Source organism: Sparus aurata, chromosome 9 (assembly GCF_900880675.1).
Source record: "Sparus aurata chromosome 9, fSpaAur1.1, whole genome shotgun sequence".
NCBI classification, from domain to species: Eukaryota; Metazoa; Chordata; class Actinopteri; order Spariformes; family Sparidae; genus Sparus; species Sparus aurata.
In genome coordinates, this window is record NC_044195.1 from 19,815,489 (window position 1) to 19,837,373 (window position 21,885).

The 21,885-nt window shown below is 40.9% G+C and overlaps 3 protein-coding genes across 5 annotated transcripts in view; 2 read left to right on the top strand and 1 right to left on the bottom strand.

Annotated features, from left to right (window-relative positions):
- scn1laa (sodium channel, voltage-gated, type I-like, alpha) overlaps window positions 1-5,539 on the bottom strand; it is a 36,646-nt gene extending 31,107 nt beyond the window's left edge. The window contains exon 1 of one of the 2 annotated variants that reach the window (XM_030427808.1): window positions 5,413-5,539. The gene's annotated coding sequence lies outside the window, so the exon portion shown is untranslated. The remainder of the gene's footprint in view (window positions 1-5,412) is intronic. The other variant, XM_030427809.1, reaches the window with a different exon arrangement.
- Window positions 5,540-8,592: 3,053 nt separating this feature from the next.
- Window positions 8,593-14,997, top strand: slc38a11 (solute carrier family 38 member 11). 2 transcript variants are annotated; one of them, XM_030428400.1, is made up of 12 exons: window positions 8,593-8,955; window positions 9,063-9,183; window positions 10,345-10,419; window positions 10,511-10,645; window positions 11,124-11,189; window positions 11,300-11,406; window positions 11,487-11,566; window positions 11,692-11,762; window positions 12,970-13,131; window positions 13,220-13,332; window positions 13,538-13,669; window positions 13,763-14,997. In XM_030428400.1, exons 1-12 carry the CDS (start codon window positions 8,944-8,946, stop codon window positions 14,000-14,002), a joined length of 1,314 nt encoding a protein of 437 aa, XP_030284260.1. In that variant the 5' UTR covers window positions 8,593-8,943; the 3' UTR covers window positions 14,003-14,997. The 2 variants fall into 2 exon arrangements, with proteins under 2 accessions (XP_030284260.1, XP_030284262.1); XM_030428402.1 differs by lacking the exon at window positions 10,511-10,645 and having other exon boundaries at window positions 8,595-8,955.
- A 583-nt stretch (window positions 14,998-15,580) lies between these two features.
- Window positions 15,581-21,885, top strand: part of cobll1b (cordon-bleu WH2 repeat protein-like 1b) — a 31,470-nt gene continuing 25,165 nt past the window's right edge. Inside the window, exons 1-2 of the mRNA XM_030428393.1 lie at window positions 15,581-16,038; window positions 16,283-16,363. Of these exons, the coding sequence (XP_030284253.1) occupies window positions 15,998-16,038; window positions 16,283-16,363 (122 nt within the window). The 5' untranslated portion in view covers window positions 15,581-15,997. The remainder of the gene's footprint in view (window positions 16,039-16,282; window positions 16,364-21,885) is intronic.

Consider the following 21,885-nt stretch of genomic DNA (forward strand, 5'->3'; position numbering starts at 1 on the left):
AATATGAATGCACTACAGGCAGCACTGCCCCACCACTGAGAGCTTTTTGCCCGATCTGAATGCAATAGTGTAACAGAATACTTCCACACGCTGTGATGCAAGAAATCAATCACAAACACACTGGTCAATCGACTGCCCACAGCACGGGGTTGTACATGCGTGATGTAATTGCAACAACGGGGGAAGGTCCGACTAAATATACAAGCTTTGACTTCACAGATGAGGAGTGACACAGAAGATAAAAACTGTACTGATTTGAATATCAGTTAAATAAAGTATATCTTATGTACAACATACTACAAATACACAGCAGTGAAATCGCCTCTGGCTGAACTGTTCCCTGTGTGATTTGCATGGACAGCCAATCATTTACACACGGTGCATCAGTGGTGCCGATAGCTTTGAAACAGAAAGATGACTGGTCAGCGAATTGCTGAACTAGTGAAATGTAGTACACGAACCTTCGCAAGTACAAAGTGTTGGTTATAAATATTAACATCTTGCTTTATTATTCATTGTATCCATGTCAGGGTCCCGCATTAAATCAGCCTGATAATAGGAAATTAATGTTATTATGTGTTATATAAAACGATTAATTATAGCGGATAATCAAGCTGATAACTCCAAATTGTTTTCAATGACTTTGCATGTACTCGTATTGAGTACTTAAAGGAGATCCATTATGCTTTATGAGGCAAAATACTCTATAATACACAAAGTATGTTTGTTAAGTTTTCTGATGTGCGTTATGTGCTGTCCATGTAGATCAAAATGAATAAAGAGTCAGAACTGTTCTTTGTTTTTGACGTAAAAACACCAGAGAGGCTAGCTTCTCCTTAAAGGAAACGATCATCCAATTAAAATTAAATCCAGTCATTATCTACTCACCCTCATGCTTATGGGAAGTTGGGTTAAGTTACGCCGTTCGGAAAACATTTCTGAAGCTTCACAGCAAAAGCAGCATTCCTCTTTACAACTGAAGTAGATGGGGACTTGTTTTAAAACGTAGACGAACAACCCCCCAAAAATCACAGGATGACTCCACACAACAGAGTACGTAATCCGAGTCTCCAGAAGCCTGGAGATCTCAATTTGATTTGAAAAGATGTTATTTACACACTCAATGCACGGTTGAGAACCAACCATGAACCAACTTCATATGGACTGCGCTAACAGTTTCAGCTTGGTGGCTTCAGTGAAGATTTGGGCCAAAAAAGGTATTTTCGTATTTTCACACTGAACCAACTGTTAAGAGTAATTTTTATGCTTAAATTTAAATTTAAATTTTAAGTCCCCCTTCTACTTCAGTTATTCGGGAGAATGCTGCAGCTCCATTTGACCCGAGTAGCTCCAGAAATATTTGGTGGACGAAAAGATTGTTTACAACTTTCCCTCGGCTTGGAGTTGAGCAGATCATTCTTAAATTCTATTTTTTGGGTGAACTCTTCCTTTAATTTACATGTATCTGTGTCCATAGGTCAAAATCCAGCTCCAACACAAACACACTTCTGCAAAGAGAAATGTGTTTTCTAACATTCAGTGAGCGAACCAGTTTCTTATGATTTCCAGTCATATTCAACATGAACACTGGTTGATGTTTCACGTGAAGTGATTGTATTTTCATCGGATGCATTTTACTGGTTTTGGTAAGTGGTGCAGAGAGCTTCAAACACTTTAATGGATGCCGTTGTTTATGGTGGAACTGCTCTGCTCTGCTGTGCTGTAGCTTAATGAGTGAAACATTTCAATAAATGCGCTACGTCTGTGTGTACACCACCCTAGCTTCCAGGAAAACTTGTGGGTTTTTGTTACAGTGCACCAAATAGTGTTTACATAATCTATAGTACAGTAAGAACGGAGCCCATAGTCTTCTTCTGTATCAAGTCCCTCTGATGGGCGACGCTCTTAGAGAACAACAGTCACTCACAGCAAGTTTAAGTATTTCAAGAAGCGCAACATAGTCTAGGACAGAAAACACAAGCATCTGAACTGTCTGATCTGAAAAACACAAAATACATTTTGATCTGACGTTTGCCCAACAAGGACAACCTGCAGTGACTAACCTTCAAAGAGGCATGCATCATTCTGTCAATCCGTCCCCAACTCATTGCACACAACTTGAGATACGAGGCGCCACGTCCGAGCTTCAAATAGGCCCACTTCATTTTTATCTGCGACCTGTCGGCATCATGACCTTCCGCCGACCAACCTCGAAACGGTTATGTTTGTTTCCCTTGACCCTCGCTGGAGCAGAATGTCGACACGTTCGTTTGTTGACGAGCTCTTAGTGATGACTGACCTCAGGCCTCCTGAGTCACACACGTGTATATAGCACGTATATTAAAACACTCACACGGTATCCAACAGGAGCTCATCTTGAATATTTAATGTGCATTTCAAAACTAAAATTCCTCGACCTCAAATGCATCTCATCACTTAGATGAGGTAGGAGATGGGTTGTAACACATTGTTGTATATTATTTCCCAGCTTCCTCTAGCTGGAAATAAAACTGTTCCAAGGAAAAGACACTGTAGGCGTATCCGCTCATTATTTCCATTGCTGTTCAATCTGTTAATTATTTTCTCAATAAATCGATAAGCTTTTGATCAGTGTTTCTAAAAGCCCAGTTCAGTTTGCTCAAGCTGATCAACTGATCATCAAGAATATTAAGAATTTTATCCACATCTTTAAACTAGTTGAAAGCAGACCCAACCGTCAGTCACAAGCATTCAACGACACGTGAAGCTAAGGTTAAAATACAAAAATTAGATGCAGTGCAATAACCCAGGGGAATCAGTGTCTCTACATTTTCAGATCTGCTCAGTCACAACTATCATCCATGAAACTTGCAGCTGAGATGGATTCACATTTTTTGAGTACAATATACACACATGCTCACACGTATATTGAATGGACCATTATAAAAGGAAGTATTTCTCCTCTGTTTACTGGCTTTGACATGATCCATTTTACTGTAAAAAATATTTAACAATCCAGCTGATGTGACATTTGTTGTCTGTACCAAACAAACATGTTGTCTTGCATCTAAAGAGCAGGATTCATGGGCCTGGGCCTCCCTGCAGCCCTACAGTACTTCACTATAAACGTAGTTAAGAAATATAGAACAATTGCATTATCACAGAGAATGAGAATGGTGACCTCTGTCCACAGTTACTTTCAGTGGAATCTCATAAGTAAGGGGTCTCTATAGGGACATACGGCGACAACAATGATTATTTTCATTATTGATTTAACTGGATGTCTTAACAATTAATCAACGTATTCTAATTCTATTGTTATAATTTAATTTCTCCTCATTTGCTATCATAAATAATGATGAAAAGCAGCAAATTGTGACATTTAAGAAGCTGGAACCAGCAAATGTGTGACATTTTTGCTAGAAAAAACGCAAACATCCAGACGCCAGGATGTAATGTTAGCAGTTAACGTTTCTGCAAACCACAGATACGTCCAAGCACGACATTTGTAGCAAACATGGCACATCAGATTCACATTGTACGATTATGAGCCACCTTTCACATCAGGAGGGTGACGGAGGGAAGGCGGTGGCTTTATTACAAGGCATCAGGGCTTCCAAAAAGGCCGACCCCAGCTCCTGTCACAGCCCTGGATGAGGACACCAATTCTTAAATCCCATTCTTTGTTGAGGACACCTGCAGACATTTCCAACCTTTCTTTTTTTTTGTGGTGACCAAACCAAGTGGTTTTTGTTCCTTCACTTAACCAGAGCATTACCACAGCATTATAACAAGAAAAGTCAAATTAAACAAACGCAAAGTAGCGACAGAAAATAATGTTTTAACAGTTTTAACTAATATGTGGTTCTGCGTAAATGGGCTAAGCTAACATTTATTGTGGTGAAATGGGTTTAGGTCTGCACGATGTGGTCAAAAAGTGATATTGCAGTTATTTTGACAGATATTGTGATTGCGATACAATTCATGATCATCATGGATGATTACATTTTACAGCACGATTTCCATTGTCATTAAAAAAGTCGTACAATCATGATGATATGGCATTTCTTCCGATCTCCGTCGAACAAACACGTTTTATTACAGCTAGAGCACACGCTTTATAGGCCAGAGCATCTCTTCAGCACTACAACATTTAATTAAAACACTGTTTTCGTGACACATTTTACCTTTATAAAATTAGGTTGCATTTGCCACTGCATTTGTTGCGATTTGGCATATTTGCGATTAATTGTGCAGCCGTGCTCGTTACTTGTTGCTCTGCATGAGCCAGAACCTGTAAGACGCATTAAGCTATTGGGTTACTTGCTGCACAGTTTGTTCTTCAAAATAAGTAATCGAATAAATCTATCACATGATTTTCAGACAGTGTAGATGTGTTATGCTGCACAAAAGACAGATCTGAGTTTTCCACTCATGTATTAAACACAATTAAACAAGTCCACAGTGGAAAAATAAAAATGGCAGGGCGCTGCTCAGAGTTTTGAGGGTTAACCGGCTCAGTTTTGAACAATCTTTCCCTCTGACGCCGACCACAACCACAGGCCTTACAAGTGAGCTCCAACACCGAGTTAGTGATCAGCATTTTATTAATAAGTTGGACCAAAATTACATCTTTCAACTCTAAATGTACAGATAAAACTTAGAGTAGAGTGATCACAGCTCAGTATCTGCGGGCTCCTGAGGGACCAACACACTCACAGCTCTTAAGTGCTCGTGTCTAATGCCTGCAGCTGCCCCTCACAGACTACAGGATCCGGATTAGATCTTCCTCATTCAGGGCGTTGGCAGAACAAGAAGCTGCTAAAATACTATCAATCTGCAATAAATCCCCATTTAGATTTTTTGTTTTTTTTTACTCTTTATTTTATATCTTTATGTGCAAGCTGCCGGGCCTGGCGATGCTGTGTGAGCTTGCACGGCCTGGATAGAAAGCAAACAAGGACGGTCTGATCTCTAATTGACAGCAATCTAATAAAGATGTTGACAGTCATGCAGGCAGGAAGTCCTCTCTAAGATGGAGTGTGGGCTGATAATTGCTGGCATGCCCATTAACTCCTGTAATATATTGTAGCACATGTTTTGCACTCCAGTCTTTTTTGTCCAGATGAACTACAAGAGATCAATCAGGGTTTGTGTAATTCATTTTTTACTTTCAACACAGTTCCTGTCATAAAAGATGATGTTGAACAGGATAGATAGAAGGAGTTCATAGGTTAAGATAGAATATAGATAGATAGATAGATAGATAGATAGATAGATAGATAGATAGATAGATAGATTCTTAAAAAGTTTGTTTTCTCACACTTCCATGGATCACTCACAACCACAAACCACCTTTCCTATCAGTTTCACCCCAGTTCCTGATGAGAAAACACCACTCACTTGCAACTTCAGCAGGTTCTGTGAACTCACCATCAGTTTTCCACCCCGGATAGCTGAACTCAGTCCGCGTAAAAAATGTTGTTGAAAAGGATAAACCTGTCCGTCAGTTTGTGGGTGTTTGACGCGTCTCCGGAGCGCAGGGCTGGTTTATTTCCACGGGAGAGAGAGAGGGTGGGCGAGAGAGAGAGAGAGAGAGAGACAGAGAGAGAGAGAGAGAGAGCGTGTTCTTCATCCGCCCATCGACAGAGTCAGACTCCAGTCCACTGACTTTTGCGGCTGCTGCGCTTCCGGTTGTTCCTGGGTACCAAGTGAGCGCAGAGCTGCCAGACTGACAGGCCGTTGAGATAATATTGCGGTGGACATTATCGTAATTGTCGGGAATGCAGATGTTGTTTCTTTTTCTTTTTTTTTTTTTTTTTGCGCGTATCACAAACTAAAAGCCAAAGCCACAGCCATGAGTGAGGTTGCGGTCGGATGGATGGAGTTGGAGGGTCAGTTCGGAGGCGTCATTATCCGGATGTACTCACTGCCCGGAGTGACAGAGTCAGAGCGGGAAACAACACATCGGCCTGCAGCGTCGACACCATGCATGTGTGTCTGCACATGTCTCTAACCTGCTGTTTATGGGTGAAAAAAAGGGGGGTTGTAAAGTTTGCACAGGTGAAACTGACAGTGAGCCAGGATATTCACTGCGCGTCTGGCGCCACCTGGCGGACGCACACAGCGCAGTGTGAAGGCTGTCACAAAGTTTCCAGAGTGGAAAAACACACCGAGCCGACCCATTATATATATACAGCAGCCTATAGGCCCATCAACGTGATGGCTGAAAGGTTTGATGGCTGTAGAAAAGCTGCGGAAAGTAATTAAATGTCAGTATGGTGCGATATCTGATGTAAAAAAGTATTTTGTTTCTGTCTGATTATGTTTATGTGTATATTTATATGTCTAAATATGTATGCAGCTGGTATTGTGCCTGTTTCTTTATTATTTTGACTATCGAAGTCATTCGATCTTTTATGATCAGCATGACTTGTATATTTGTTTATTTATCTCGTCCATGCTTTGATTGGTCCAAACTGTACAAACATAATTCAGAAATGAACTCTGTTAAGATAATAATAAAAAAAACAGTAATGTATTGTTGGTTGAATTAGTGCTATATGGATAACAACAAAAGGAACAATTATATATTGTAGGACACACAGAATTATGTGAAGATTAGATAGTTTAAAGATTACATTCTGCTTATTTTTAAGAAAACAGAACACGTGGTTTGGTAGACCTACAAGAACAATTGCGTCTGTGTATGTGATTCGATGAGTGTGAAGTGTAGGAACCTTACACCATGACAAAAAATACTTTATTTCAATCCCAGCTATTTAGCATTAAGAAGAAGTACACCTGTATCAACAATTCATGATGATTCATATTTTTCCATAACTGAATAAACAAGCTGTTCTTAGTTGATAAAAGTCCCCAGGACACTGTTTGAAGCTAAAAAGGTGGCAGGGTCCACCACATATAAACAAAGTAAAACAGTATGAAACTCTTGTCCTTCATTATGCACCTTGAAGATGCATCCATAACTTGATGCTGGTCTATAAACAGAAAACACACGTCATGCAGTGTAACATGGTGTCATCAAATAAATGATGTCTTCATGAGAGAAAAAGTAATTGTTGACAAATACTGGACAGTAATAAACACCTCAAATGGCTTTACATCTGCTTACAATAACATTATGTCTGTCTTATGAATGTTTTATTAAACAGTTATGACTATAAATGACTATAAATTTAGCAGTTTAGCAGTTTCACTTTCAATAAAATGAAGCATTCACATCAATATCAGCTTTGGACAATGCCATGTAACACTTAACTGATCTGATTAAGTGTTGAAAAGTCAGCTTACAAAAGTGTCAAAACAGTTATTTCCTCTCAGTGTGGTGGCTACATGTGACTGACCTGAGTAGATTACATTTCATGAAAGTTTATAGTTCTTAGATCCAGTTCTTTTTTTTGTTTTTCTCACTGCAAAGTTCTCACTCCAAATAATTTCCGTCCCAGAACAAAGACGTCTGTTTAACAGTCGGCTCCACAATATAATCCTTAAATACTTTAATTCCTAATTTGCATTCGTGCTTCAATTTTGGCATCAGAGTCAGAGTGCAACCCAAAGACTCAGAAGTGATACAAACGCCTGACTCTGATATTTTTCAAAAACTACACCAGTGCTGATTTGCATCATATTGTGATGTAGAGAGGTTTCACTCAGGGTTAAAGTGTGCTTTGTGTGGAGGGGCAGCCTTTGTCCACTCAGCTTTGGGGTCATTTCCTCAGTAGACATTGTGTCCAGTGGATGCTGTCCGCCCCGAGCATCAACGACACTGATGTTGCTGAATTTTCCAAATGTCATTTGTCTGAATGCCGCACCATGAATTCAATTTAATCCAACTCCACTGTAGTTGATGGAGTTGACATTTCATACCACTAGGGAGAAGTGCTTTTATTCAATCATTTCTATTCAGCTTTGCTTTGTGATTTATTGTAAACCCCTCGGCCCTAAGATTCATAATATAACTGGTGATCCCTGTAGCCTCTAACATTGCATTTACTAGCAGAAGGCAGGCAGGCCATCTTTGGCCATGAGAAGGCTCAAGAACTGTTTGTTTCTTTTTTCTATTTTTTTTTTTATTTATTTTTTTTATTAATCTATTAATCTCTCCACCATATATCACATCCCTTTTCACTGTGAACTCGCACAATCCTTCACAGAATATGTTTGATTAGTTATTATCTACTTTAGACATCATTGTTTGTATTTTTCTTATCTCCATTTACTCCAATAACATATTCATCATTCATCCTGTATGTTAACTTTGTGGTAATCGTCTCACCATTGACAGTGAAGATACGACAGTGAAGAATGTTTTTTTTCAAGGTGAAATAAATACATCGGATTGAACTGAAATTGAATGGGTTAATTTTGGTGGAGCGACCCTTTAAATCAATTTTAGGGGTGTTAACTGAACACTAAAATTCCTGGACTCATCCTAGACGTTTGGTTCCGATGATTTCACCTTGTTAACTCGTCCTCTGTCGGCCACAAGACAACAACAAGATCATAATGTCACATCGAAAGATTTAAATAACGACACCACGTGCGTAAATTACGCACAGCCCCTTTTCCAGATTTGGAGACCCTGTTCAACAAAGTCACAGAACAGGAGCGTGTTAAAACTGCGTGTGATTGTTCAGTGCGTGTCAGTGTTAGAAAGCGGATGTTTGGAGCCAAAAGTGTGATACAGATTCGACAGAGCTGTGAAAAGGAGGGAGACGCTTTGAGCCGGAGTGGATATCAGAGCTCCGGCCGCGTTTAACCCCTGAGTTCAGGCCAGTGGCCGATCAGCGGCGCTGTTGAGATGTTTCAAGGCTTTTAGTAAAATTGACAGACTTCTCACAACCTTCTCCTTTAATTCAGTCAAGTCGAAATGTGAGGCTTAAAACACCGAGGAGACTTTGACACAAGAGGAACCGAACCAGCGACCTGCAGGTGCTCAGGATGGCTCAGCGGGTAGGTTTAAAAATGATGCTGCTGTAGTGGCGGGACACGCAGATTCATAGTGTTTTGGTGTTGCTGTTTTTGTTTTTGAATAACTTCTTTGTGTTCTCGCTTTGCAGCTAAACAATGGGGAAGGGAGCACATTAATCCCTCCACAGAAAGCAGCAGGAGAGCAGAGGAGCTCTATGATATCCGCCTCTTTTAATTTCATCAACTCCATCATAGGATCTGGAATAATAGGTGAGAACTCACTTCACAATTCAAACAGTAACCACAAACACACACACACACACACACACACACACACACACACACACACACACACACACACACACAAAATAAACCCTAAAATTGACATTGACAAAAATGACATGCAGATGATTATATGGATGGTGAACTACAGCATGTCAAACCTCTTTATGTGAAATGATAAGTGGCTGGTTTTGTTGCAACAAGCTGAAGCTTTCACACCAGTGAAGCCCTGCAGCAGTAAACCCTCTGTATCATATGACTAGCGCCTGGTGCCCCCATTTCTCCCCTTTAACCCTTTCCTCCTCACAAACTGCCTCAGTCATGATTCAGTAACAAACAAGGCCGAGGAGCAGTAGAAGATTTGAGGACTGAGTTGTTATTATTCTAATTGTAAAACAAAATGAGACAAACCTAAGTTGTTTCTTCTTTTTGCGAGCTGAAATGATTGAGGTTTTTTTTTTTTTTTTTTAAACTGTCAGTATAATTTTCCTGAATCTGGGTGGCAAATGCAGAAATGTATCCTCTTCTGTTTGTAACATGAACTTAACTCTTTGTTACCGTTGTGCTTCCTTGAGATGTTTGATATACCTTTAAAGGTTAAGTTCATCCAAAATCCAACTTTCTTCATCCTTTTCTCCCCTCATGCTGATGGAAAGTCGGGGGAAGTTTTGTAGTTAATGAAACTTTCTCTGGAGCTTCACCAAAAAACATTGTGAAGCATTCTCCTAAATGGAATAGAAAACAGACTTAGTCTTCTGACCGCTCAAAGCGCTTTACAACATTATGAGACATTCATCCATTCACCCATTCACACACATGTTCAGACACTGATGGCAGAAGCTGCCATTCAAGGTGCCAACCTGCTCATCAGGAGCAATTTGGGGTTCGGAGACTTCCTCCGAACGAGCAGTATGGAGCAATTTTTGTTTAAAAAATAAAAAATTCAAAAATCCATATCAACTCCAACACTCTTCTGCTGTGAAGCTCCATAAATGTTTTGTGGACTATAAAACTTCACCCAACTTTCCATGAGCATGAGAGTGAGAACGTAAAGACTGAATACATTTTTTTAGGTGAACATATCCTTGACGGGATTTTTTACCTGCAGTTATGTTTCTATTATGTTCACATTTTTCTTTGTTTAACCAGGTTTACCGTATGCGTTGAACCAGGCAGGGCTGCCCCTGGGCCTTCTGCTTCTGATAGTTGTTGCGTTCATCACAGGTAGGAACACTGAAGGTGTTATCATGATTATGGAAACATAAATTCACAAGAGGAACAAATCAGTGACATCATGTTTTGCGTTTCATGGCAGACTACTCCATAATCCTACTAATTAAAGGAGGCAACCTGTCAGGGACAAACAGTTATCAGTCGCTGGTGCAGAGCACGTTTGGTTTCCCTGGATTTCTGATTTTATCTGTACTGCAGTTCCTTTACCCATTTATTGGTGAGCTGTTTAAAGTATGTTCAACATAAAATGAGCTATTATATGACTGTATGACACATATTTGTATTTATTCTATTATATATTTTGTGCTCTGGTGTACACTTTTTAAAAAACGTTTCGCTAAAGGTGCAATATGTATGAATATCAACAACTGGATGTGAAGAAAATATGAGCTTTGACGTCATTAAAGACATTTACTGTGTTGGAGAGATATGTTAGTTAGCATGCTAAGCAGCTAGCTCTTACCCACCCTTTTTCAAAAAACCACTCATGGCTGCCAGTCCGGATCGCTAGCTGCACGGCTAACTGAGCTAACTGAGCTAACTGGCTAATGGCAGCCATCACTCTGGTGATGCGCTGCCCCCTATTGGTTCAGAGAATAGATTTGAGTGGTGACACATTCTTACATTTTGCGCCCGTCAGTCTAGATAACACCGCAGATACTGAAACGCTGCTTCACGTCTGTTTTCTCCCTCAGCTATGATCAGCTACAACATCACAACTGGTGACACGCTGACCAAAGTGTTTCAGAGAATACCTGGAGGTACTTTGCATTCTGTAGAGTTTTTCCACCTCAGATAAAAGCCAGGCAACAACATGTGTGCCTGAATCGGTTACAGTTTGTTCAACCTGCCTGTTGTTCTGTGTCCGCAGTTGGTCCGGATCACATACTCGCAGAGCGCCACTTTGTGATCCTGCTCTCGACCGTCGCCTTCACGCTGCCTCTATCGCTGTATCGGAACATAGAGAGACTTGGGAAGGTAAGCCTGATTGCTACACACCTGTCAGTGTCATTCAGTGGTTTTAAAGCTGCCTCTAAAACATCCGTGTGTGTTGCCAGGTGTCCTTCCTGTCAATGGTGCTGACACTCACCATCCTCATCATTGTAATCATCAGAGCAGCTACCTTTGGACCCCAAATGTATGAATGAATATCCTGCAGTTTGCTGATATAAATGTTCCTGTATGAACGCGGGGCTATTTTCTTCATGTGAATATACACTAATAAGCTGATCTTGATCACTGAATGTGAATTTCATTCTCTAGCGTTCCTACAGAGAATGCGTGGGCTTTTGCAAAGTGGAATGCAGTCCAGGCAGCGGGTATAATGTCTTTTGGTGAGTTTGTCTTCATGATGCTGATGCTGATGATGGCTTACTGACAACCTTCAGCCACTACAACAATTTTCCCCGTATTGTTTTCTGATTCTGATTCTGATAACTGTAACATTCCACTGCATTTACGTCACAACACCACTGTTGTCCGAACCACCTGCCCCCTCAAGTGGTTGCCATTTTGTTGTGCTACCTCACAGTGCTAACGCTAGCTATTTAACGTCAGGTTTCTAATGCTAGCTAAAGTTATTGTTGTTAACCCTAGTTAACTAACGCAGGGAAGTGCAGTATGCTGGCTGCAAACTATAAAATTCAGCCATTTTAAGTTTTTTTTTTTCTGTTAAAAACAACTAGCAAGACTGTTGATCGCTGACGAAACACAGATACCATGTGATACCAACAACGTTATACTGTTGGCTGGAACCAATTGTCTTACACAGAGATAAACAAAACAATAATTTTGGTACTGACAATCATTTTTGAAATTATCGATTGCTAATCACAATAATGCTTTTAAGAAAAAGGTGTTTATTCTGAGCTTTTATACAAGCTCTGTACGAGAATTATTTTCATAACAATGTTATCAATATGAACTTTCATTGAGAAAATGTCAGGTGCCTGTCAGCTTGTTGTGGAGTTTTTCTGCCCCCTAGTGACCAGAGATCAATCAACGCAGCTTTAAATTGATACCACTAAAACGAATCCTTTCGACGAGCCGAAACACGCAGCTTAAATGCACAATGTCGCTAGCTGAACCAATGAGACATGAACTCCAGCTTAAATGTAAGAAGAATGGGATTATTTCAATTTGTTGGCACACTGTTGAAATATTTCTCTGCCTTTGGTAAATCACTGCAGAGCATCTCAAAGAATATCTGTTGTCATCACCCCTCGGAGTGAGACTCTCCAGTGTGTTGTTTAGTCCGCCTTTACACACATTGTGGTGGAAATTATGGTCTTGCATCAAGAGCCTTGATGATAATAGCTACTACTGCTGCAAAGGAGGCCATTTAGATGCGGATGCTCTTAGGAAATGCAGTGTTATTCAGCCAGAGCTCAGACAGGCAGTCTCTCAGTCTTACAGGAGATGGATGTGCTCAGTTTAACGTTAAATCCAGCAAGGAAACTACAAATGAGACAGCTATTTGTGTGTGTAAAAGGTTCATTCTGCTGTATTTCTTCTATATTTTCTGCCCGTTTGTCTGTCTAGCCTTTATTTGCCACCACAACAGCTTTCTGATCTACGGCTCTCTGCAGCAGCCTACACTAGCCAACTGGTCTCGGGTCACGCACGTGTCCGTCGGCTCCGCACTGATAATCAGCGCTGCATTCGCTGTCGCCGGCTACACCACCTTCACTGGCTACACACAAGGTAGACGTATTGGACTACATTGCCCCAAATTTGTTTTTGTAATATAAAAAATATGCCTTTTTATGGTCTCATATTTCCCACTTTTCAGGAGACATATTTGAGAACTACTGCAGAAATGATAACCTGGCGACATTCGGACGCTTCTGTTTTGGCCTCAGCATAATAACCACATTTCCACTGGAGTGTTTCGTTACACGAGAGGTAAAGTGATACTTTCCTTCGTACATCAGCCGGAGAGGTTAACAGCTAAGTGGTTACACATGTGAGGGAGAGTGGTATTTGAAGGGGTTTGAGCTGTTGAGGTTTTGTAATGAAATAAACACAAAAAAGCTTTCAGCACTAAAACATCTTTTTGATTTTTTGCTGAAAATGCACATATTCATTCACGTTGTGTTCATCCTCTCAGGTGCTATCCAACGTCATTTGCAAGAGGGATCTTTCAAAAACTGAACATGTGGCCATGACGCTGCTCATAGTCGCAGTCTGCACATCGATGTCTCTGGCCTTCGACTGTCTGGGAGTTGTTTTGGAGCTGAATGTAAGTCATATCAGTTCAGGTGCTCGGCACCAGCAGAACCTGTATTTCATTTATTAAGAATTATCATGCGTGGTGTTCTCATCTGCTCTCCAGGGCGTCCTGAGCGCCACACCTCTGATCTTCATCATCCCGTCCGCGTGCTTCCTCAAACTCTCCACCGGACGCTGGTACCAGGGGGAAAACTTGATATCGGCTGTCTTGATATTTGTCGGCTTGTTTGTCATGATCACCGGTCTGATCATGACCGGCCTCTACCCCCAAGACTGTTCGCACGGCGCCGAGATGTTCTACTGCGCGGACGCCAACATCTCTGCCACTGTACCACCCGAATGAAAAGAACAGTTTTCAATCTATTATTGTATATCACTATTGTGATATGGAACTGTACTGTACGTTGTATTTGGATATAATTATATCATGGTATGGCTTAAGTGAAGTGTTTGCCTGGTTTTAAAGGCTGCATTACAGTAAAGTGATGCCATTTCATCAGCTTACCAGGCTGTTCCACTTGTTCTAAGCCTTGCCTTTACCAACTTAGTCATTATATCCACATTACTGATGCTTATTTATCAAAAATCTCACTGTGTTTGTATTATTACAGTATCGATAAGGAGGTATTCGGTCAAAACACTGTGATATTTATTTGATTTTGTCTTCTAGTCATAGTATTTATGAATTGCTTCTGAGGAGATTTCAAAATATTAAGGTATATATATATATATATATATATATATATATATATATATATATATGTATATGTATATGTATATGTATATATATATATATATATATATAGTGTTTTGCAATATTTTTTTAAAGCCATATCACCCAGTCCTCCTTCAGGCTGTACTCATATTAGCTTTTAATTAAGGGAAATCTTAATATTAAACAATGCAGTGATATTTTTGGAAAATAGTATGTTTCCAACTTTGTGGCGACAGATCGGGGAAGATATTTCATCCTGTCAGCATGACGGTGTTCCTGTGCACACAGCAATGAAATGTTTTATTGAGTTTGGAGTGGAAGGACTTGACTCCTGAACTCAACACCTTTGAGAGAGTGGTGGACTGTAACGTAATATATTTACTCAGTACCAAACCAAAATGCAAGTTCCAGGTACTTGTATGTTATTTCCATCTTATGCAGCTTTAAACTTATACTCCACTATATCTAAGAGGCAAATGTTGTACCTTCTACTCCACTAATTGTGTCTGACAGCTTTAGTCACTGATTTTGAGTGTTTGTGATAAACTGACGGATTAAATTTTCATTGCAGAGGTGAGAGAATCCTCCTCCCTCTGAAAGCGAAATAAACTATTTTAAAACCCGCCTGGATCAGCTGGAAAATGTATCATGGCAAAGCTCTTCCGACAACACGAAGACTTGACCTTTTAGAGATCTGTGATTCTCACATGATACTGACGCCACAAACATATCTTATGATGATGCATTGCTGCAGTTTAAACTACCTCACAGTGTATAAAGCAGTTAGAATGAGCTCAAGCTGAAACATCTACAGCAGTAGAGTAAAACAAACACATTAATGCAGCAGTGATATTAATCAAAAAAACACCTTAAATAATAGTTCAACACTGATGGGGACTGTTGTACTGCATCATGGGTACTTTTACTTTTGATTCTCGATTATTTTCTGCATGGAGAACATTTTCCCTGATAATACTTACATACTTTTACTTAAGTATTTTTTACAGTCTGGCATTAATGCTTCTACTTTACTTAAAGGATCTAAACACTTCTTGACATTTGTTATTCCTGATTATTTGTCCCAGACAGAAGTGGACTGGGTCAATTCCACGTGCAGCCACAGGGTGTCACTGTAGACACATTCAGTATTTATTAAAAGGAAGAACAAAACAACAAGGCTGATGTTTTGTTTTTCTCTCCATACAGCTCATTTCCAAACTAAAAATGGATTTGCTTGTGTTGTTTATGAAGGCGTGGTTGCGTTGCGTGTCCTCGCCTGAGATGTGATCTCGGACATGGGGCCGTTCGTGCCCTCCTGAGGATCCAGGAGGGAAGGTGGACTGGATCTGAGGGACGCCCCACTCCAGGGGAGGGGGGGAAGCGATGCAGCGTCTTCTGAGAGAAGTTGGCAGAGTTTGTCCACGGCGTCAGGAGCGAAATGATTTAGATATGTGTCACTGCGCGGCTTCAGGAGAGCAGGAGAGACGGGGTTTTACCACACTGGGATGGTTTGCGTAAAAGTCGCAGGACGCGGCGGGACATCGGAGCGGAATTATGGATCATTTGTCCAAAACAGCTGTTCGTAGGAGTCTGTAAACCAGCGTCGCCTTTTTCTGAAGACTGATGGAAGTTGACATCTGCGTCGAAAAACACCCACATTCATGGTAAGACACGATTTGTAAACACTTTTCATCGTTGAGTCTTTGAAGAGGGGGAGAGAGAAGGAAAAAAAAAAAAAAAAAGCGGTTCATATGACCGAAAAACTGATGACCTCATCTGGGATTCGCCCATATTTCAGTATTTGCCAGTTTGCATCACTTGAAAAGCAGCAGGTTAAAGCAGCCTGTACAATATCTGAGCATGCAAAGTGTTGAAGATGAACTGTTGTGTTTGTTTTTGTTGGACCAGTCCGAGGGAGTTTGTTAAACCGATGAGTTTAGTCATGGACGACCACGGATCCCTGCCCCATCCACGGAGCTCTGGTCTGAGGTATGTGTGCATCTGTCATCTGGATTATCAGCTGTCAAGTCTGTGCATCTTCTGCCCCTCATCAGAGCAGAACCGAGTGCTTCCAACTGGAAATTAAAGGGGCACTCTGTGGTTTTTGGACAAGAAATTCAAACTTGGAATCTTAATATTGGCAATGTTAATGAGGTAATAATACAAACTCTGGAAAATGGAGGAAAGTCTAGAGGAAAATAAGGTCCCCAGAACGCTGTCTGAAGCTTGAAAGGTGGCAGGGTCCGCCAAATGTCAACAAAGTAAAACAGTATGAAACTGTGTTATCCTTGAAAGTCAGTTTGCTTATTCAGTCATGAAAACAAAGTGTTTGCTTGTTTGTTTACTTTGCTCTTCTGATTAAAATGTCTTCCCCAAAACTACTCAGTGCACCTTTAAAGATTTTTTCAAAATGTCTTTTGAACTAACTAAACCTCCATGGTCCTGACATCATTGTCTGGAAAACACAAGTCATAAAACACATAACGCCACCAATATTGATTTTCTCCACCCATGAGCGATTAAAGGTAAACATTTTGGTCAAAAGCTTTATGAACAGAATGTGAAGAAGTTCACTCTGCGATGTATTTTGTAATGTGTTTCAGGGATTTCTACTGAAATAAGCATGCTAACCAGCTAGCCTCGGCCCGTCCGGGTCAAAACCCCCCGTGCTAGCTCAGCCATCCCCTGGCACTCTGAGCTTTCAGCCTGAACTACAAGCTGCACAGCTAACCGAGCTAACTAGCTAACTAGCCAACATTAGCTACAGTTAGCAGCAGTTAGTTATTCTGGTGATATGCTGCCCCCTATTTGTTTTGAGTATAAATTCAACACTATCAAAGTTCTTACATCTTATGCTTTTAAAGGTGCACTATGTAGTTTTGGTAAAGACATTTTTATCAGTAGAAAAAAAAGAATTGATGGATATTTTATGTCCGAACAAACTAAATAGACAAACTCTCTTTCTTTTCATGACTGAATAAACTGAATAAACAAACTGACCTTAAAGGACAACACAATTTCATACTGTTTGACTTTGTTTATATGTGGCGGACCCTGCCAGCTTTCCAGCTTCAAACAGTGTTCAGGGGACCTTAATTTCCTCTGAGAACAGCTTGTTTATTCAGTTATGAAAAAAAAAACATATTTCTGAGTTTGTTTTATCGCCTCATTAATATTGTAAATATTACAATTCTGAGTTTTAATTTCTACATAGTGCCCCTCTAATATTGTGGTGCTGACAATGGCAATTTTAAAAAACAAGCTGCCTTCCAGTTCAGTGCCAGCCTCTTTAAAATAATGCATCTGCATTAAACCAACTTTCAAGCAACATTCCTTTCTCCCAGTGCATCCCAGTTGTTGCAGACGCTTCAACCTCTGAACTTGCCTCATTTCCTGCCCTCTCCTGAGTTTTACTGAGAAATCGCCTTGACCATATGTAGAGGTCATGGGAAGTATTCTGCAGGCAAAACACTCTGCATCCTCTGTCTCCAGCGATGAGCCCGCTGGTTGTGCTTTTTATTCCTCCTCGTGGAAATGTGTGCGTTCGCCGGGCCTCGAAAGTGATATTCTATAAAATACTGATTCGTCATGTCCAAGAGTCGAAGTAAATCATGGTAAAGGCAAAAAAAAAAAAAAATGAAGAAAAAAGTGCTGCGACGAATATGACATGATGGAATTTCCCATCAGTTTTGGTTCAGGGACTTGGAGATGATGTCAGCTGCTTGTATTCCAGTGGTTGGAATCATTAAAAAAAAAGGGGAGTGAGTTTCCAGAGCTTTTCTTCTTCTTCTTCTTCTTCACTCCTTTGGCATTTTGGAGGAGATGTGCCGAGTTTTTCAGATTCAAATTGGAGGTGAGACGGAGAATTTTGAACATATGCTTTCTTTCCAAATCCTCCCTGCAAAGTTTCCAGTCCTGCCCTGCTTAAAAATAGCATTCAGGCCCATCATATACAGTCATCTTAAAGGGGGTGGGAGAGAAAAAAAAAAAAAACGGCTCTCGTGGTGTGACTTGTGTTCATACTTCAGAGGCATTGTGTAATCTGGGAGCACCGCCACGCTCGCTGGCGGCGGAGAGCAGCAGACTACCTAAATCTCTCTGCGGTTTGACTCTTATTTGGAAAAGTAAACCACACTCCTCCATAAGTTGCCGGGGTGTATGTGTGTGTGTGTGTGTGTGTGTGGGGGGGGGGGGTTCTCGCTCCTTATTGTGGCTTCTTAAATTTGCCAATAAATCTCACTTTTCTTTTTTTTTTCTTTTTCTAACGCAGTCGGAGATTTCACGTGACCCCCAAAGATACGCTACATTTGTTATCCAAATACTGACCCTCCTCCCAGAATCACTGGGCTGGCTGTTATAGGACACACACACACACACACACACACACACACACACACAAAGACAGACAGACGGTAGAAGTATTTAACACAAAGAAGTCCCTAATAAAATTGTTTTAACTGTGGCTTTTAATTGCAGTTCTCCAAGAGGCGTATCCATTTATTCATATTCAATCTTAACAGCGAGCTGCGTGGAGCTGGCCCCGGCGCTAATTGGACACACCTTTAAACCAGGATCTCACATGGCTGGCTCTCCTCAGGGCAGAATGTGGAATTAGTTAAGGTATTGTGAATCCCCACAGCTGTTTCCCCACATGCAAGCGAAGTCCAAGGGCACAGCTGCTCACACGAGTCTACAGATGAAAAACCGTCGCAGGAGCTAACGGGTGAGACGTAGACGCTCGCAGCGAGTGTTGAAACTGGGCGACAGTCGAGTGCATTAACGCTGGACAGCTGTACATTTAGTCTGTCAACATTTAAGATGGGACAGATCAAAATCCAGCACCAGAGCTGCAAAGATCAGTCGAGTAAAAATGTCACAGATCTGCTGGTTTCACCTTTTTCAGTGTGGTCGTTCAAGAGAGTAAATGAAGAGTATTTAGGTTCAATCTTGGAGTCAATCTTTTTATTTCTCTCTTCACAATGCTGTGCTAATGCTCTCCTTACATTTAGGCGAAGAAAAACCCACTTGGTCAGGGTTAGGAAAGCATCATGGTCTGGTTTTAAAATATGCGTTGAGGTCGCCACGATCACACATGGAGATGGTTTGAATTCCTGTGAAAAAGACGGTCAGTTTTGCTTGCCACAAAAAACGGCAGAATGTTTGTCTGACTTGAACTCCGGTCGTCTGTTTGGCCGCCTTGTTAGATGTAGTAATGCCTCCAACCTCCCCCTCCACCTCATGCTGCGACAGGTGGCTAATAAGCAGAAATTGTGATCGTGATACGGCACATTTGAAGCACGTGTCAACCTTGGACATTACTGTGGTTTTTGCAGAAACACTAACTGCTAACATGAACTCATGGTGACCGCGTTGACTTTTTTAGGTCTGCAACCTACGATTGTTTTCATTTGTATTAATATGCTAATTTTTTTTCTCAATTCATTTATTTACTGGTTATTTGGTATATAAAAGTTGAATATGTGTGTTTCACAAAACCAATGATGTGCTCATATGTCTTTTTTTGGGGCCGGAAACCAAAATACATTCAGTTTACTGTCATGCAGGTGTAAAGAAACCAGAAAATATTCACATTTGAGAAGCTGGAATGAAAGAATTTCAACTTTTACTTCTTGGAAAAAAAAGAAAATGACTCAAACTGACTCGTCCATTATCAAAGTATAGTTGGCCTTTGATTTAACAGTTGACAATTAATTAATCGGTCTTTTCAACTCTACAGTTTTTTTGACATTTTATGGACTAAAAGATGAATCAATTAAAGGTGTAATAAATTGCCACTACCTGTTGAATTCATACTCGAAAACAATTCCAATCAATACTGCCAAGTGCAGTTAACACACAGCTAGCTGCCGTTAGCTAGTAAGCTCAGTTAACACAGCAGCTAGCGATCGTATTAGCTGACTGTGCCTGGACTGGGAGCTTGGACCACGAGGGGGAGTGTTGAATAAAATGGCTAGGGGTTAGCTGATATGCTAACTTCAGTAGATATTTAATGGATAGATAATTTTGATTTTTGAACGTTTCATACAAAAGTCTTACATATTCCAGCTTTAAAGATCCTTTAATTAATTATTAGTCGCAGCCACACTGAGTTAACTAAAGCATAAGGTGCCGTCACACATACGCTAAATACATTTTAACCCCTCGGTTCACTTCTGTTTTATGCTAGCAAAGGGCCAACAAAAACATTTGCGTCCAGCGGCGAGGCAAATCCACATCTTGGCCTTGGCTGGAGTTCGACTCTGCTGAACTTTGTCGTAGCCACGTCCAAGAGCAAAGACAAGTGTGTTGTTGACCCCCTCAAACTGAGACTACAAACCGGCAAACTGAGTCCTGTGTGCATTGCGCGTTTGTGTGCCCGCAGCCTAATGCAGCGCTTTCTCCTCACAATTATCCCTAGTGACAACCAGGCTTTGTCCGCTCAGGAAAATATATCATTAGTCTAAAGCAGGCTGCCCTCAGAAAGCCCACTCAGATCTCCTGCGCTCAAAAGGCAAAAGATAAAGGGCGTCATTCACAGATCTCCACCCACTAGGTGTAATAAAACGGGAGGAAAATCAGCATTAAGGCTCAGCGAGCTGGTCCTGGCAGTGAGCTGGAGTGTCTTTTGAATACTGACGTTTTATCTCTTTCTGCCTCACAGGGCTGAAACAGACTAAATGGCTAACAATGGGTCGTCTTTGTGAGCACACTGGAGCCAACGCATTGACCGTAAATACCAGTGAATACTTCTCACCGGACAGTTATGAACATCCTGAACCAGTTTTGTTGATCATTACATGGAATTGTTCTTTTCGTCTCCGTTATGAATATGTATTTGTATCATATTAAATGTTGTGCACAGCAGCTGATTTAGCAGGATTTGCTGCACAGATCCTGCCTGGCTCAGCAGCCTGGAAGTCTCGGCCCCTCTTTGTGTCTCTTATTCACTCTTCCAGGGCATAACAGTTGGATGCCTCCCACACTCCGCCTGTGTAACATTCAGAATGACCTCACATGAATTAGCCCTTTGTGCGCCCTCAATAGGGACTTTTACTTTATCTGCGATAACGTTCAAGCGTTTTGTGCGACAAAAGGGACAAATTGCCGTGATTTGCTTGACCCTCATTATCAGTGTTTGTCTTGTTTAGATGAGATGTTTATCCAAAAGTCACAGGTTGACATCACCACAGGTCTGACAAGCCCACTCGCAATCATTCAACCAATGGCAAATCATTAATCCAAGCCTAAACTAATATTAGGACAACAGAGGGCAGGTATGAAACACTTGCAGACCTTGAGATGGTTCTCTAGGTGGCACCATCACTGTGCACATGTTCACTACGTTCATACTGTTGTATGCACCCACTTGTTTGTGAAGTCTGCACGCTGTGGCACACGTTTCTGTCTTGAAATGTGCTGAATATCAGACAGACAATAAACTGACTTGCCCTACTGAACCTTATCATCTCCTAACACACACTGTAGCAGGCTGATGCTAATAAGCCAGCACT

Bases quoted from the DNA above. Each gene is read 5' to 3' on its own strand.
- slc38a11 (XM_030428400.1), top strand. The intron at 11,763-12,969 runs GTGAGTTTGTCT...TTGTCTGTCTAG, and splicing joins AGCGGGTATAATGTCTTTTG to CCTTTATTTGCCACCACAAC. The intron at 13,132-13,219 runs GTAGACGTATTG...CCCACTTTTCAG, and splicing joins CTTCACTGGCTACACACAAG to GAGACATATTTGAGAACTAC.